The sequence below is a fragment of the Gymnodraco acuticeps genome, unplaced genomic scaffold, assembly GCF_902827175.1.
Source record: "Gymnodraco acuticeps unplaced genomic scaffold, fGymAcu1.1, whole genome shotgun sequence".
Lineage (NCBI taxonomy): Eukaryota > Metazoa > Chordata > Actinopteri > Perciformes > Bathydraconidae > Gymnodraco > Gymnodraco acuticeps.
Window position 1 is genome coordinate 9,236,967 of NW_022992351.1, and position 17,932 is coordinate 9,254,898.

The following is a 17,932-nucleotide window of genomic DNA, read 5'->3' on the forward strand; positions in this document are numbered from 1 at the left end:
ATGAACAACATACGTATGTAATGTACTTACGTTTTAAACAAAGTTACTCTTAAGAGGTACCTAGCCCAATAAAATATGGCGCCAAGGGTTCCTGATTGAGTGTCCATACTTTCGAAGTGCCTTCAGACACTTTGATAGACATGTCTGATATTTTCTAATTGTTTGTAAATGTGGAACGAGGAAAGAAAAAGTATTAAAGGAATGGGGAAAAGGTAAGAAATTAATGGTACAACCCACATTTTCCTGACATAACTTGAAGTAGCAAAAAAAAACAATCCCCTTACCTCTCTTACTGACATCTTCATTTTATTGAAGTTAATGGTCAGGGAAGATAGAACGAATATTTCTGTCAAAGCATTATATTGACCTAAATTCCCCTCGAGAGGAGGAATTACTTCCTCATGTGACTCAATCCTGATATGGACAGAGAGGAATCTATAAAAGGAAGAATCAATTTGAGTAAATGATACAGATCCATTACATTTCCTGTCCACCATATGTTTATTTTGTTAATGTTTAGGCTTATGTTCAAGCAAAACAGTGGTTTATGATGCTGTCGAGATGTGAAAATTAAAACAGAATGCTTGTAAACGGGCTAGACGTTTGTAAGGGGAGTCAATTATAAAAACAAATTGAACTGCCAGAATCAATAGTGATGATCTTTGAACACTTTCAGGATTGAAATGCTGTCATTGTTGGATGCTTGTAGGAGAATATTTGTTTTGTTTCTGCATGCTATAGCCCATGATTCATTGTTTCATGTTTTGACTAGTGGTTTTTAAATGTGAAGGTGCATGCTGTACTCTTTTTAAATATTTACCTCTTGTCTTTTAACTGAAAACCAAATCTATAGGTACAACATAATCTGATAATTTCAAATACCTTTCCAAAGCATACACACACAGTGTTTCACATTTAGGCAAAGATTATTTCCCAATAATTTCAATACACATGAATGGAAACAAACGTGCAAATGATTGCAAAATATACTTATTATTTCAAATGTGTGATGTTCATGGAGGAGCCAAAATAGTTGTGTGGTCCTCTAATTTCTCAATGCCTCGTTTCCTGACTTGCTGGTGGAGGTAGATGAAGACAAAGGAAGGATAGACACCCTGGAAGGAGATGAATGACCTGAGTTTCCTCTGTTGCTACCTCTGGACTCGGGCAGTGCTGATGGGGGTCCAACCCCACCCATAAATCCTTCTACAAACCGTCCCCAGCTAACCAATAGGGTTGCCCTGCCTCGGCCTGTTGCTTGGTATGAAGTGCAGCGCTGGCACGTTGCTCATTTTAATCTCCTTAAGTATTCGCCCCCACAGTCGCGTCAATGAGTCAGTCTGTCAAAGTGATCGATCCCGGTGTCGCAGGTTTCCCGAGCAGGAGACTGTTCACTGGATGAGAAACTGTGTGTTAGGTCCCACAATTCACCAGCCACTTCATGATAGCAGATTGAAAAGAGACCGCTTGGAGTCTTGCCATTAGTCTAGTACTGTAAAAATGACAAATGGTGGAGGCTATTTTATGGCCTCCAAGGGTCAATTAAAAAATGTCCCTAAGCTTACTGTGGTCAGTAAAGACTGGCAGGCGTTAGCTGTGTTTGAAGTCAGTTGACAAACATTTTTTCATGGGGGCTTAGAATTTTGAATCTTAAGTCTACACGTACATAACATGTTACATTCATATACCTTCATATTACTTCGTCAAACTTCTAAATTACATATTCAAAAAAAGATCCACCACCCCCAGATATATCACTTAGTTAGCAGATTATATCATATCAGATTTCAAAATGTATATTTAAAACTTTAAAAAAACGACCTTTCAAAACTAAACAGGTGTTCAATTTATGATAAAGAGAACATAAGTAATCCATAACTGACCATTTGACACTTATTCGGAAACTATTCTGGTCAGCAGCTAGCCGGTAAACATAGTGGAGCTTTTATCAGCTTAAAAGTCAGGTATTTCTCTCAGGAGTAGGTGAAGATTAAGCAAAAAGTAAAGGAAAGACTCAAAATAAATGCTAACTGTTTGCTAACAAGTTGGCCGAATATTGGTGTTGTGTTTACCCAAGTGGCCCTACAGTTAATACAAGTTTTAAAATCATGCAAATTAAAGCACGGAAGCTAATGAATTGACAATTGTTTTTTAATTGTATCCTGTTGCCAATGGAATGAAAATGTTTCCTCAAATGTCCCATGCCATAATCCTCAGATCTCTCTGTAAACAAACTGAGAATGAAAAATGGCACTAGACCAAACTATCTGCATGAGTGGTTTTGTGATTAATATGTAACATTTACCAAATCTTACACACATGACAAAGATGGCAGGGCACCCAAAGGTCACGCTTGTGCTTTTTCACCTTGTTGTTGTGTATTCACTGAAGTGTGTAAATTAGACAACATTGGCATTATTATCCAACGAGCATTTCTCTGCCGCTCTATGCAGAGTGCTCTGTGGAGGCACAATTACTTACTATACGTATGTTGGCACAAAGCCAGAATCTGACTACGTTTGGCACTTAGCTGGGTTGTCCCTGTGGAGTGCTTAACTTTGCATTTGCTTTGCTGTGAATCAAATCAGCATTGTTGCGTTTAAGAGTCTCAGTTCTCTCTTTAACTCTGTAACTTCATGGAGGAGAGCTTTGTTGCGTCTCCTCAAGGTCTTCGTGTTTTTGTAAATATGTTCTGGTCTTTTCAAGCCTGTCTGTTTAAAAGGCTGCGTTATGTATGACAGGCAGGTGTCTGTACTGCCTCTGTTGTGTCCCATAAGCTCTGCTTTAGGTTATGTGCTGCCATTTTGTTCTTAATGTAAATGTGTCTATGTTGCTTTTGCTTGATGTCGTGCTGATGAGTATGTGTGGATTACCTGATGCTTTCAAGTGCAGTGGAGTTTACTGTTATCCCGATAAATCATATTCATGAGTCTGTGGTTGGACCTTTTTAGCTAGCTTTTAGGTTTTTGAGTCATAGGCCTTTTACCGTAGTGTGAACATTGTTGGAGGCAATGGCATTTTTTAAAATGTATATACATTTCTTCACTTTCCTTCTTGTTTGTAGCGTAAATTGTAAATGTTGAAAACACAATCATGTGAAATTTTTTTTGTTAATTTCTTACATAGTTGTGCCAATGAAGACATTTAGATCTCATGCTTTTGTTGGCTGACAGAGGCAAGTGCGATACACTTACGCGATGAAGTTTAAAAAACTTGGAAAATATAAAAAACACCAATGTGCCAAAACACATGAAAATGGACGAACATCTTTACCGACTTGACAACAAATGGGCAGCATTTAGACATTCACAAACTTGAGGAAGCATGCACACAGTTTACTAAAAGCTCTGCATAAACGAAATGCTCCAAAAACAAGGAGACACTAAAAAAGAGATACACAGCTGGGACCGGAACGCTTGTTGAGGGATTATAAAACTGGCCAACAGTCACTGTTGGCAGAGTTAGTCTGTTCTGTACACGTTTTGTCAGCATGTTTGAAATGATTAGGTTAGTTTCGTTAGCTAGCTAGCAGATCTAAAGGAATCATGTGATCACATAACATTTGCCAAAAAAACATTTCCTGTACGTTTCTAGTGACAGAGAATATGTTGTTTTATTTGCATCGTTCTTGAAATTGTAGTGTATCTCTTATTGGAAGTGTTTTGGGCCGTTTTACCGCGTTGGCCCCTGTCAGCCACCGTACAGGCTCTCCTCAACAATGCTCATTTAAATGTAAAAAAGACAATCTCATTCGTAAAATAGTACAAGTTAAAGCTTAATTATAGGAAATAAAAAATGGGGAAAAAATAAAAGTTGACGAGGAACTTAAGTAATCAGCCCCGGCGTCATCTTGACCGACAGTAACATGCCTGTTTTTAGCCCTGTTAACCCTGGGCTGAACAAACAATTTGACCAAAAGGGAAAAAAGTTTCTTAAAATGAAACTCATGGAATTATTTGTGAAATCTGAAATCTGAAAGAAGCTTAGAGGAGAGTTGTTTTACTTTATCTTTCATAGCTGCAGCACCACTCTGTCTCTTCCCTTTACGCTGAGAGAGTCACTGCACAGTGTGCAGCTGAAGTTCGCTGGCAGCTTTTCTTCCTCTCTGTAAAGTCTGGCCTCAGAGGGAGACACTTGGCAAGGGAACAGAGAGTGGACCTTTTCCCAGAGGCTGGAGGGTGAGGCGCTGCTCGGAGGCGGTTATCTGACCGACTTTGTTGTTTTTGTTGTGGGAAGGATGGATGTAATGCCCTTTGTTTTTCTCTAACTCTCCCTTTCTCTTTAACATGTTTGGTGTCGATGCTATTTTGTCCTCACTGCTGTTGTTGTTGCTGCTGCTATGACAGGTCACTCAAATTAAATATGGCAACGGTTAAGGTCTTTCTAATGTTTGCAATGGGTGAACTGAACAGGAAACATTTCAGTTGTTCTTGGTTAAATAGAAACCTCAGCTATGAAAGTCAAATGTTTCTGCGTACGACAAATGCTATTGACATTTGACCTATTCTTTTTTTGTTTGGCTTATTATTTTTCTAGTTGTTTGATACACACTGATGTTTAAAGTTTTGCTTTATAGTGATGAACATAGTGGCAGACAGGCCCAGATCAACCCATCAGGAAGCCTCAGGATTTTTGGACATCACAAGGAAGATTTTACATTCTACAATTAGATATATTAAACATGTTTTTTGTTTTTTATTACATTAGTTTATTCTCGATCATAACATACCTGGCACAAATATAAATAATTAATCATTTTTGACCAGCTATAGAGTTACACATTTCTGGCTACATTCCTGGACGCATGCATAACACATCAGGGACTGCCTCTTGGCTTAGTTAAGCTGACTGCAGTAAGTGCTTTAATTCTCAAACACAATTTTCAATCAATCAAAGGACCATAAACCAACAGTTACATCTCATAATTAATTTCTAATAAAAAATAATCGATACACAGCCTACAGAAGCCAGTCCATTAAGAAATCATTCAGGTTGAATACTGCCAGCAGGTGTGTAACACCATAGAGTGTTTTTTGGACACGTGACGCTCCGGTGCAGTTCATCCTGACGCCTCTGCGCGTTCGTGTCGCTCTTTTAGCCCCTCTTCAAGTGAGAAAGTGTCCCGTGAACGTGCACGCATACAGAAGCTCCCTCCATCACTGCCTCTCTTCACTCTCACCTTCTCTCGTCTCTTAAGCCTCAAGACAGAGCATATACAGCCACATAGCTCGTGCACGCGTCTGTGTTGCGCAATTCTGCCTTTCAAAGCTGTGAGAAAATCCAATAACGTGATCACGGAGAGTGTGTTTGGCTCATGTATGCGGAACATTCATACATTGCAATTACTCCCTTCTGTAAGCAGACTAGACATAGGCCTATTAAAGTGTTATTTTTCTATGGTATGATGGGTGATTGGTAATTTAGTTGAACATAGTTGTGTAATTCGGGTAACAGAAGCCTTTATGACAGCATACATCTGAATGTGGTATATTAATATAAAACATTGTCCAAGGTATGAACATGGACAATGAATGTTCAGGGAGAAAACAAGATATGAATACCTCCATTATAGCCTAAGTAATTTAATTTTCTTTCAATTTGTGTCTATTTTCCTTGTGATGATCGCCAACCTGAGGTCATATTGTGCAACATTTTTCTCTCCGTATTGCTTGTTGTATCCTAATCTTGCTGTTTCTGCGACCCACTTTCGCTCACGGGGCTCATTTAACTTTGATCTAAGCCAATCTCGGTTCCTCTCGCCTTTCGCGCTTTTATTCCCCCCCCCCCCCCCCCTCTCAGTCGCCTTGGCCGCTCGGCGCGCTCCCGTCATCACGTCAGGAGGCAGCCCTGGTCCTGGCTGATGATGATGATGATGGCGGTGTTGGAGGAGCAACGCTGAGTTCGCTCTCCCAGCTTTCGCTCCCCCCTTTTTCCATTCATTCTTTTACCGATTACATAGAAAAATAGCGACATATATAAGCGACACCGCCGCTTTTGACCGTCCACCTTTTCCTTCTCCCTCCCGTCTCCTGAGCCGAGACTGAGATGGGGAACGAAGCGAGCATGGAGGGTGGCGGGCAGCCCGGAGAGCCGGGAGCCGCCGTCATGATGGGGTCGGCGATGCCCGGAGGACCCGCAACAGGCACGGGGGCAGGACAGCACATGAAGCCGGTCAACGGAACTGCTGCAGGGGGAGGGATTGGGGTCGGAGGCCCCGGGATGGGAATGACCAGGTAGGAGTAGCAGTACTTGAGGTTGTTCGAGTAAAAAGGGGCTGGGTGAAGTGCATCCTGAGGTGTGTTTTAACGCGGAAACGGTTGTTGGATAAGAGGTTTGGATGAGATTTGAGAGAAATGGGATGTACAACTAAGTGTGCTTTCACTCGTGCATGATTTTAAGCATGACATATTCAAATATTAAGAGGAGTGACTTCTCGGTCTGAATGCTGAAAACCCCGAGAGCTGTCCGTGGTGCTCAAACGCTATAGCTGCACCGCTGAGCTTTTTTTTTTAACGTGATACCCAAAATAGGTTTGACATTGCATGTTAAAGTGGCTTACCAGCACCATGCCCCTGCAGGTATGCATGTAATGTATCTGTTACAGTTATCATCAGACAGTATCTTTGGCTGTTTTGCTCTCAGATTGTGGTTTTGTGTCATGTGCTGTAATAGTATTTCCTCCTTCCTCCATCTCGGGTTGTGCTTTGGCGTATTTTCTTGAATGGGACGTGTCTTTGACAGCAGATGGAAAACACACAGCCGAACCGTTTTTTCTCTCCATTATCATTATAAACCGTGACCATTTTTATGGTTTGAGCTGGAGATTATGCAGCTGGATGCTTGAAGCATTCATGTTTCCGCATGGGCGAGAGAAGGGTGCTGGATGTGTGTGTTTGTGCATGTGTGCGTGAGTGTGGGCGTGTGTGTGTGTGAGTACGTTAAGGGGCTTGCCTGGCTATGTAGGCGCGTGTTTGACGGTGTGTATGTGTAGTACTGGTACTATCAGCAACGGCAACGCTTCCCGTTAATGACGTAGAAGACAGATATATGGTGCTTACCGACATACCTACCGTGCCGTACCATTACATATCAAAACCTTTCCAATCAGAGCCGACTGCTGACTGACACATCCATGACAGCAAGATATAAGATGTTTGCAATGACAATAAGAAAAATCCAAATTCTAATCTCATCCCATGTATTAGATTATACAATATCCCAGTTCAACATCATAATGTGCCATAACATACAAAATATACACCATACATCAAATGACACCAAATCATGCTATTCCTTACACTTTCAAACATGAATGTGTATTTATGAAAAATATTCAACCATTCTCACTGTCAGCCTTTTTCAAGTATTCAAGTAACCTGATTGGAATTGGCAAATGTAGTACATATTTGTAGTGGTGTTTTTTTCATCTTTCTAATTAAATGTCATACTTTAAGAATTTCTTGATTTCTTTCTACATTCTTTAATTTTCTATTGAATTAATTTGACTATCCTTATGTTATGCACTCATACACAATAGCAATCTCCTTTTTTGGCAATCGGCCAAATTATGATTCATATACCAAAACATGCAATTGCGTAACCCTGACTAAAACATGTGTATGTGTCCTGACACACCTTATCATGACCTGAAATAACATCTGCACACATCAGCAGACACACATTATACAACACAACCAATGTGTTTCAAATGTGATACAAGGTTGTAGTTTTCTTGAATATGTTGGTACTCATTTCATTTCAAACCTTTATTTACCCAGGTGTATCCCATTGAGATCATTGATCTCTTTTTCAAGGGAGACCTGCTCAAGTAGGTTCCACATGAAACATAAAAACATAAACAGAACAACAAAAAGGACATCTTACAGCACCATTACAGGGATTACAATTTACAATAACTATCCACATGAACAGGTACCAACAGCTTCCGATTGAGTAGCATCCAACCGAGCTTTAAAAACATTTAGTGGCACCAAATTGCTCAGTTTCCATTTCAATTGCAGACTATTCCAAGACAGAGGAGCTGCGCATCTAAATGCCATCTTCCCTAAGACAGTCCTAGCAGTTGGCACATTTCATAAAACTACAGCATGCGATCTCAGGCAGTAGCCACTTACAATTTTCCGTGAGATCAGGGAGCAGATGTAGGATGGAAGTTTCCCTAACATGGCTTTGTATATCAAAATGTACCAGTGACTGAGCCTCCGTACAGTTAGTGAAAGTAAACCAGCCCTTGCATACAGGGTACAGTGATGGGTTAATGCTTTACAGTTTGTCACAAATCTCAGTGCGCTGTGATACGCAGCATCAAACTTGACCAGGCAATTGGCGGGTGCATTCATATACATCAAATCACCATAGTCCAGCACAGGTAAAAAGGTCACAGTGACTAGCCTACTGTCTCCCCTATAGCTCAAATCACTCCTTTAGCTTAACTCGGCTAACATGCTAAAATCTCTTGTCTTTGCGCCAATCCTGGTTCACTGTAGCACCTCAGCCTTAAATTCAGTAGGCAGGCTTTTGTAGAGACACTTAATCAGGTCGATGTTTTGTGGAAACAATGCAGAGAAGGCCTACAGCTGGCCTACAAACACCAGTGTGTGTGTGTTTGTTGAATTCAGGAATTCAGGACACATCCTGGGTTTGATTCGTGCTGCTGTAGGAGAGAAGAGCACTGAGCAAAGGCCTATCCATCATTATATAACAGAGACTCAGAGAGCGGATGACAGCTTCAGCTCTCTTCCGTGAACGACAACAGAGCTGTACATGCTCTGATGCATTATTTCTGCATTCCTCTGTTCAGGGGATTCACGGCGACGTTGTTGCTTTCATCCAATATTCTATAGGAAATAAAAACAAATCTGCACTGCAGGTGTCTGCCATGCTGCTTTCAAAACTCAAGATCCATTCTGAATAAAAGGTGAGGGGTTTACGCGGCAAGAAGCCCCTTACATCAAGTATTTATAACGTGGCGTAATACAAGGCCATGTGAACAGATTGAATCACGTGCAGAGCGTGTTTTGCTCCCCCCACTCTCTCACACTCCCTCCCTCCCTCTTTTGCTCTGCCTGACTGCCTGCTCCTATCACTTTCGTTTCCTCTGCATGCTCTGCTACTCCCTCCTCCTTCTCCCCTTTTCTCTCTGTCTCTCTCTGTATCCTGTGCACACTCGCAGTCTTTATATAGGAGAAGAGGATGTCGTTCTCTCTCACTTCCCTTTCCTTCACTCTCCCTTTCCTCCCATCCATAGCACTCTATTGTAGCTCCTTTTCTTTTTCACTCAATCTCTGCACAATCCCATGCTCCTTCAGTCCTTTCCCTCCCTCCTTTTCTTCCCCTCACATTCACGACTGAGTTATCAGTCAGTCATCATGTTGTGCCGTTGACACTATAAAGCGTTATGGCAAAGGGATATGTGTGTTTTCTTGAAGGGATAAGGGGGCCGACTAACCTTTCATGTCTGTGGCACATAGTCCCAAGCCCATTGGTTCTCACTGAATATGTTACTCTTTAGGAATGCTCTTTTAATTAATTATTTCATTAAGAAAGGCTAAGTACCTTTCAAAAACGTCTTGATACCATGTTGTTAGCATGAGTTACTGAAACAGTTCTGAAGAGTGCATTTTTAGGAAAGATTTTCGGCAGAATACATTTAGTAATTTTGTTTATTTAGTAATACATATTTAACCCTAACCCTAACCCATGTCATGGCCATTTCCACTGATCATAATTCCATTGTTGAGGTCTACTAGAATAGATTTATACTGTGCAATTTTCCAAACTCACATTGGGCGCCTCCCTAGGGAGGTGTTCCAGGCACGTCCAGCTGGGAAGAGACCAAGGGGTAGACCTAGGACCAGGTGGAGGGATTATATCTCTTCGCTGGCCTGGGAGCGCCTTGGGATCCCCCAGTCAGAGCTGGTTGATGTCGCCAGGGAAAATAAAGTTTGGGGCTCTCTGCTGGAACTGCTACCCCCGCGACCCGACCACGGATAAGCGGGAGAAGATGGATGGATGGATGGACATTGGTTTCGCATACAGCATCTCTGTAAAGTATGTGTATTCAGCAGTATTCACTCTCTCCACTAAACGGCTCGTTGCAGCTCTTGCCCCCCCTCCCAGTGTGCCCAGTTGGTCGGGACCAGTCGGGACGTTGTGAATCGCGCTGAGCTCATGGATGTATAATAAGAACTGGATACAGCGTGGGAGGCGGGGCCTCATTCATTCCTATGAGAGTTGCTCATTAGCGCATGATAACAAAATGGCCCAACTTTTGAGAGAGTGAAACATCACAGATTACCCGGCATGCCTGAGAAGTACCCGTATGTGCACTCATAGCGCATGCGCAACTTTAACCAAAATGCTCGTTCACATCAAGCACGTCAATTTGCGTACACGTAACAGAACCGCGCGTTCATGACAGCATGGTAATGGTTTGTTATTATGATGGATTTGATATTAACGAGGCGGCAGTTAGCAGCAAGCGGCTAGCTAGTAATTATGCTAATGTAAACATCAATCGTTATGTACTTATATTACGCTGTAACAGGATCTAGTGATATCCAAGCAACAGAGCTTAATTTAGCATGACATAATTATTGCACTGTATATATACAGTGTAATAAGCTTCCTAGTGCAATACGAAGCTACAGGGACGTTAATAACGTCGGTAATATTAACTTTATTTAATACAACATTTACAGTACAAAATGTAATCATACAGCCCATGTAGTATAATAATGAATTACAGCAAACATGTGCAATATATCCATTATTACAACTCCGTGGGATGGCAGTAAGGCGATATGGGTCCTTTCTTATTGTGCATCCATGGGTAAAGATAAACGCAACTCACATTGGTTTCTCAAACAGCATCTCTGTAAACTACGTGTATTCACTGAATTTCACTCTCTGCCTTTAACGGCTCGTTGTAGCTCCAATACCTCCAGCCCCCACCCTTCCTGTGAGCACAGTGTGCTCTGATTGGTCGGGACACGTAACATGAACGTGCCGGGCGGCGCGGTCCCGTGGGTTAGATGCGCGTTCATAATGCAGAGGGAAATAACTCAGAATAACGTTATTAGCACATTATTACAACTTGAGGAACGAATGTTTTTAATAAGGGCTATACAAGTGTTCATACTGGGTAGTTTATTTAGTTTAAAAAAAATTATCCAACGATTTACAGACCACTCTTTCCCCATGTAAGTCAATGGGAAAAAGTGTTTCCGGGCCGGGCAACCAAACGTAAGTGTAGTACTGCCGTTTGGCCACCACGAATATTCTCATCAGACTCCGGCGCACTTCCTGGGGGCTTGGCTGAGCTCCGTGGAGGTGTGATTTCCTTATTTAGCGATACACAGCGAAACACAGCTAATCTCATCCTGAGCACACACAAAGTCACAGCCGAAGTAAAAACAATAACGGGCCGTCCACACTACAGCTTCGACAGCTTCAAAAACGGTTTCCAACGCGTCTGCCCATTCACTTTGAATGGGGTGACATCACGTTGCCTCGCTTTTCACCGAACTGAATTGTGGGTAGCATAGCGGTCCGTCTCCGGCGTCAGAAGTTGAATGTTCAACTTCTGATGCCGGAGTAGCCAGCGCCAGCCAATCAAATCCCGTTTCTGAAAATCTGACAGCTCAAGCCCTAGCCAATCAAACCGCGTCTAAGCTGGGAGAGATATCCCGCCGTTCATTTCTATATTTCAAAAAAAGATGGAGGAGAAACTAATTATCGCCGTAGCAAATCACCCGGTTTTGTATGACCAGACCCTCTTCACCTACCGGGATACAAACCGGAAGAACCAGTCATGGAGGGAGGTGGCAGAGGCAGTGGGTGAAACTGGTAGGTTTTCGCCTGTTTGGGGAGTTTATATATATATATATTGCTCGCATAAAATCCCCGGGGTTTTTTGCTTTGTATGTCGGGGGCGGGAGATTCATGTGATTGGTTGTTGGTCGCGTTGCTCGAATAAAATCCCCAAGCTTCAGACACGCCCAGCTCCAAGCTTTTTTTGAAGCTGTAGTGTGGACGCTCCGTAAGTGTGGTTTGATATTGAGTAAGAAAAAGGTTGATAAACGCTGTGAGAATGGGTCTGCAGAGAGAATTTCACCGCGATCCCAACTGTCTGTTATCACCCTGCAGCCAGGGAGGAAAAATCAGCAGAGCTGCCTGCACTGAGTGTGTGAGGAAGTCCGTGGATTGGTCAATTTAGACCAATCAGCGGGGGCTTAACGTAACGGCTCGGAGGACGTAACGTAACGGCTCCACGGATTGGTCCATTTCGTTCCGGGTACGGATGACATCATGCGTACCTGGAAGAATCAAATGGACAATGATGTATCTCCAACGAGGCGTTTTGGGGAGGTATTTTCTGTGTTAGAGTTTTACTCGCGACAGGGTGTACTTTGAGGGTTTTGAATCTGCACACCGTTTACATGCATAAAAACCTTCATAACACACAAGGGGACGGGTAATAACCGGAAAAGCATGACATGGGACCTTTAAGGCGGCAAGATGCTGTATCTGGGATTGACTTGAAAAATAATACAGTGCCCATGTTGACTGTAATGAAGTCACCCATGGCGACAGTTTGTCCAGGGTTGTCAACTTTGGGTACCTGGCTGGAGTGACATTTTGATATCATGGGTTTAATTACATATGCGCACGAAATGACTGCTATCGTGTCAGCAGCGGGACCTTAGCACATATATATATATATACACACACACAATATATACAAATACACAATATTGGACACAGACGATAAAGGGCACACAGTTTCATTCACTATTGAAAGTCAAACACATGTTTGTTTCCACTGTTTTATTGTGTACCTGTCGCAATAAGCAATTAATTGACATTGTCACGGTGTGTGAAGCAGGTAGGACCCAAATGCAGATTAAAGTGACAATTCCTTTATTTCAAGGTTAGGTGATAACAACGACAAAACAGAACACTCACCGACGAACTAGTCATGACAAAAGACGAACCGACAAAGACAGAACTTAAATACACACAAGACTAATCACAGAAACAAGACACAGGGGAGAAGGGAGGAGAACACGTATCACTAGGCCACCAGGGTGGGTGGAGGGGGTCAGGAGGACGGGACTGAGCTGACCGCCCAGAGGCACAGCAGAGGACCAGGAAGGGATCTCGGGCGGACGGCCCGGGGACAGCAGAGTTAAAAAAGGGGGATTCGGGCAGACGGCCCGGGGGCAAGGCAGAGTCTAAGGTGGGGGACTCGGGCGGCCGAGCATGAGGGCGAAGGCAGCGGCAGGAAGAGTCAGGGGGCCGGGCTCGAGGACGAGGGCAGCGGCAGGAAGAGTCAGGGGGCCGGGCTCGAGGACGAAGACCGCGGCTCTCAGGGGGCCGGGCTCGAGGGCGAAGACCACGGCTCACGGAGGGCCGGGATCGAGGGCGAAGACCGCGGCTCTCAGGTGGCCGGGCTCGAGGGCGAAGACCAGAGAGCTCCGGAGGCCGGGCAGGAAGGCGCTGACGGGCCAGCGCCGGAGGCCGGGCAGGACCCGGTGTCGGCTGGACAGGAACCGGAGCTGGTGGGACAGGCCTCGGCAGGATCCCCCACGGAAGAGGACCAGGACACGGGATTGGCAGGACCCCCGGCGAGACAGAGGATGGCGGGGCCTCCAACGGAACAGGACAAGGGGTTGGTAGGACCCCCGGCAGGAGAGTAGTCGGCGGGGCCTCCAACGGCACAGGACAAAGGGTTGGCAGGACCCCCGGCAGGAGAGTAGATGGCGGGACCTCCAACAAGACCGGACAAAGGGTTGGCAGGACCCCCGGCAGGACAGTAGACGGCGGGACCTCCAATGGGACAGGACAAAGGGTTGGCAGGACCCCCGGCAGGAGAGTAGACGGCGGGACCTCCAACGGGACAGACATACGATTGGTAGGACCCCCGGCAGAGGAGTAGTCGACGGGGCCTCCAACGGGACAGGACATGGAGTTGGCAGGACCCCCAGCGGAACCTCCAACGGACCAGGACATTGGGTAGGGACTTGAGACGTGACTCGAGAGGAGACTCGAGAGGGGAACCAAGGGGGAACTCGAGAGGGGAACTAGAGAGGGGACTCGAGAGGGGACTCGGGTAGGAACTTGAGAGGGGACTTGTGTCGGTCGGTACGCCGACAGGACACGGGGAGCTGGTGTCGTCTGGGGAGCCAGCAGGAGACGAGGTGCTGGAGTCGGCCGGTACGCCGACAAGACTCGGGGAGCTGGCGTCGGCTGGGGAGCCAGCAGGAGACGAGGTGCTGGAGTCGGTCGGTACGCCGACAGGACACGGGGAGCTGGTGTCGTCTGGGGAGCCAGCAGGAGACGAGGTGCTGGAGTCGGCCGGTACGCCGACAAGACTCGGGGAGCTGGCGTCGGCTGGAGAGCCAGCAGGAGACGCGGTGCTGGAGTCGGGACCATTACTGCTGGAGCCGGTACTTGAGCCGGAACCATGGCTGCTGGGCCCGGTACTTGAGCCAGAATCATGGCTGGGAACTGGGGCCGGAACCATGGCTGTATGGGCCAGCTCTGGTGCAGGGACCACGGTTGTAAGATCCAGTTCTGGAGCCGGAAACATGGCTGTAAGGTCCGGAGCTGAAGCCTGGATCATGGCTGTGTGGGCCGGTTTTGGAGCCGGAAACATGGCTGCTGGGGCCGGCACTGGAGCCGGAACCATGGCTGCTGGGCAAGGAACCGGAACACGGATCCATGGCTGTGTGAGGTGGTACTGGAGCACGGTACCATGGCTATGTGGGATGGTACTGGAGCACGGAACCATGGCTGCTGGGTCCGGCACTGGAGCCGGAACCATGGCTGTTGGGGCCTGTACTGGAGCCGGAACCATGGCTGCTGGGGCTCGGGCTGCTAGACTGGCCTTGCGACGACTCCTCTTAGCAGCCTCCTGAATACTCCGTGGACCTCCATAAGCCTGACGAGTTCCGGAATACGACTCCTGGACAGGAGCAGAAACTGGGGCAGAAGCACGGGTTGACTTCAGGCGGAACCCACCAAGGCGTATGGTGCCAGGTTGGGAATTGGGAGACAGGGAGCTAGCATGCCTGGAATCACATGCTTGAAGGAAGTCCAAAATCCAGTCAGGTAAAAACTCAACAAAACATGGTTTCTCTGCTGCCAACCGGAGCGCCTCTGCCAGAGCGGCCCTCTTCTGCCGAACACTGGACGCTCCCTTCCACCAATCGAAGCAGCAAGCCAGATAGAAGGTTAAATGCTGTAATTCAACCTCCCATGGATCATCTGCTGGGTCCATTTTGTGGTCAGTTCGTTCTGTCACGGTGTGTGAAGCAGGTAGGACCCAAATGCAGATTAAAGTGACAATTCCTTTATTTCAAGGCTAGGTGATAACAACGACAAAACAGAACACTCACCGACGAACTAGTCATGACAAAAGACGAACCGACAAAGACAGACAGAAAAACCAGAACTTAAATACACACGAGACTAATCACAGAAACAAGACACAGGTGAGGATGGAGGAGAAAACACAGGGACACCAGGTGAACACAATCGGGTAAATTAGACACACCAGGGAAACTAACGACCGGGAACCACAGACAGATTTAAACAAGACACAACGCAGACAGAAACAGGCAAGACAGGAAGTGAAGACCTTTCAACATAAAACATGAAACAAGACAAGACAAAACACCATAAAGACAGATCGTGACAGACGTATCGTACGATAAATAAAAATGAACTCGATAAATTGCCATTTACATGAGGATGTGACTAGCAGTTTGAAAGGATGTACTTGAATTATTATTATATATTATCATTATGTCAGTGGTCTAAAATGGTCATACAACGGTGCCGACAATATTATCGTTTATCGCAATAATTTCCGGGAAAATGTATCAAACAAAATTAATTATCGTGAGAGCTATACATGAAACACACACACACAAACAAATCTACAGACTTACTCCAAACTGTTAAATATATGAATTAACACACTCTCACTCTCATATACTCTTTGACTCTATTTTGGCCTAGTAGAACAATAAGCAGCAGACTTTTACTTTTTTATCATTTCTACTGGTTCTTAGATCTGCGCATGCGCAATACGGGTCGGCAGTTGCGAGAGAGTATTTGTGTTGGGTAATCTCTGGTAGGGATAACCCATACAGTGGTGGGGCTCATGTCAGGCTCATACACGCCTTGACAGTGAAACGCCACGCGTGAGGGTTAGATTATTTCCCTGTCTCAATCCAAATTGAACTGTATGAAATAAAAAGGCACATTTGTCTTGTAATAAATAAAAAGGGCGACCTGGAGCCAATCCTGCAATCTCTCCACAGGTGAAAGAGTTGACGTGCTGAAAACCCAACCCCTGCAGGGGGGTCTGGGGGGATTGTCCCAGAGGAGATTTTTTTTGTTTTAGTTTTGAAATAGGCTACTAACATAAAATACACATTCTGGTACTCTCTTGAGAAGAAAAATAAATACATCTATTACTACACGGCATATTAAAAAAATTAATGCCATTTTAGTTTTTTGTTACTTTGTTCTGAAAGCTGAACCTGCTGCTCCTCACAGAGAGAAGAGGCTGTGTGAATGACTTTACATTGTGGATAATGGTGGATAGCCCCCATTGACAGCCCACACACCTATCAATCATCAAACCGTGGCGTCTTATTTCATTACGTGTTGATTTCTATCAACACGTAATGTTGTATCGATGTATATAGAGATGTCCTACAACAAAAGTATTCTCCGTCGGGACTTCCTGGAAAAACACCACGCCGTTAGCTTGATTCTGATTGGCCAGAAGACAATATCAATTATGTTCTATTGAGAAGACGATCACTACCTGACAAAAGTTTTCAAAACCGTTTCTAGTCTTCGGTATTCTTGTTTTTCGCGTGAGAATAGTTTGGGCAGCGTGAGAGCGTGAGATTGAGAGTGAAAGCGTGTGTCACACGCCAGATGCGTGAGAGTTGGCAAACTTGAGTTTGTCCCATTCATGGTCATTAAGACTCATTTATTAGGGTGCCACAGATAGAGGAATAAGACATATCAGTCTTTAGATATACATACAATACTTGGTAATAGTCTCAAAGCATTGCTGAAGATCTTCAAATGAATTCACAATAATACAAATGTTGAGTGCTCTTTACAATGATACTGAGTAAAAGGTCTGTTGATTTTTCTTTAACATGCAGAAAGTCAATTAGCATTAGTAGATACAAAAAGTCCTTCAAATTATGTAATGAACAACAAAATATATCCATGGCCTTTAGAAGGAAACAAAGATCAGGATACGTCCCCTCCTGACCCAGAAAGCGACACAACTTCTGGTCCAGGCTCTCGTCGTCTCACGCCTAGACTACTGCAACTCCCTCCTGGCTGGTCTACCTGCATGTGCCATCCGACCTCTGCAGCTCACCCAGAATGCAGCGGCTCGTCTGGTCTTCAACCTTCCTAAATTCTCCCACACCACGCCGCTCCTCCGCTCCCTTCACTGGCTTCCAGTAACTGCTAGAATCCACTTCAAGACAATGGTACTTGCGTACCATGCTGTGAATGGATCTGGCCCTTCCTACATCCAGGACATGGTTAAACTGTACACCCCAGCACGTGCACTCCGCTCTGCATCAGCCAAACAGCTCGCTGCACCCGCACTACGAGGGGGACCCAAGTTCCAAAACACGTGGGTTTGCTATCCTGGCTCCAAAATGGTGGAATGAGCTCCCCATTGACATCAGGACAGCAGATAGCTTGCACATCTTCCGGCACAGACTGAAAACTCATCTCTTTCGACTCCACTTCGAGCAATAGAACTATTAACAAAGCACTTATATACTAATAAAGGACTGGCTTACCTAAAGCCAGTTGAGTAGCACTTTAAATGTTTTGGCTCTATGAAACCTGATGTATA

General features: G+C 44.9%; 1 protein-coding gene across 5 annotated transcripts in view; it reads left to right on the forward strand.

Moving 5' to 3' along the window:
- Positions 1 to 5,859: 5,859 nt before the first annotated feature.
- Positions 5,860 to 17,932, forward strand: part of bsna (bassoon presynaptic cytomatrix protein a) — a 209,175-nt gene continuing 197,102 nt past the window's right edge. For all 5 annotated transcript variants that reach the window (XM_034208897.1, XM_034208898.1, XM_034208902.1 and 2 more), the window contains exon 1: positions 5,860 to 6,233. In XM_034208897.1, coding sequence (XP_034064788.1) covers positions 6,046 to 6,233 — 188 coding nt within the window. In that variant the 5' untranslated portion in view covers positions 5,860 to 6,045. The remainder of the gene's footprint in view (positions 6,234 to 17,932) is intronic.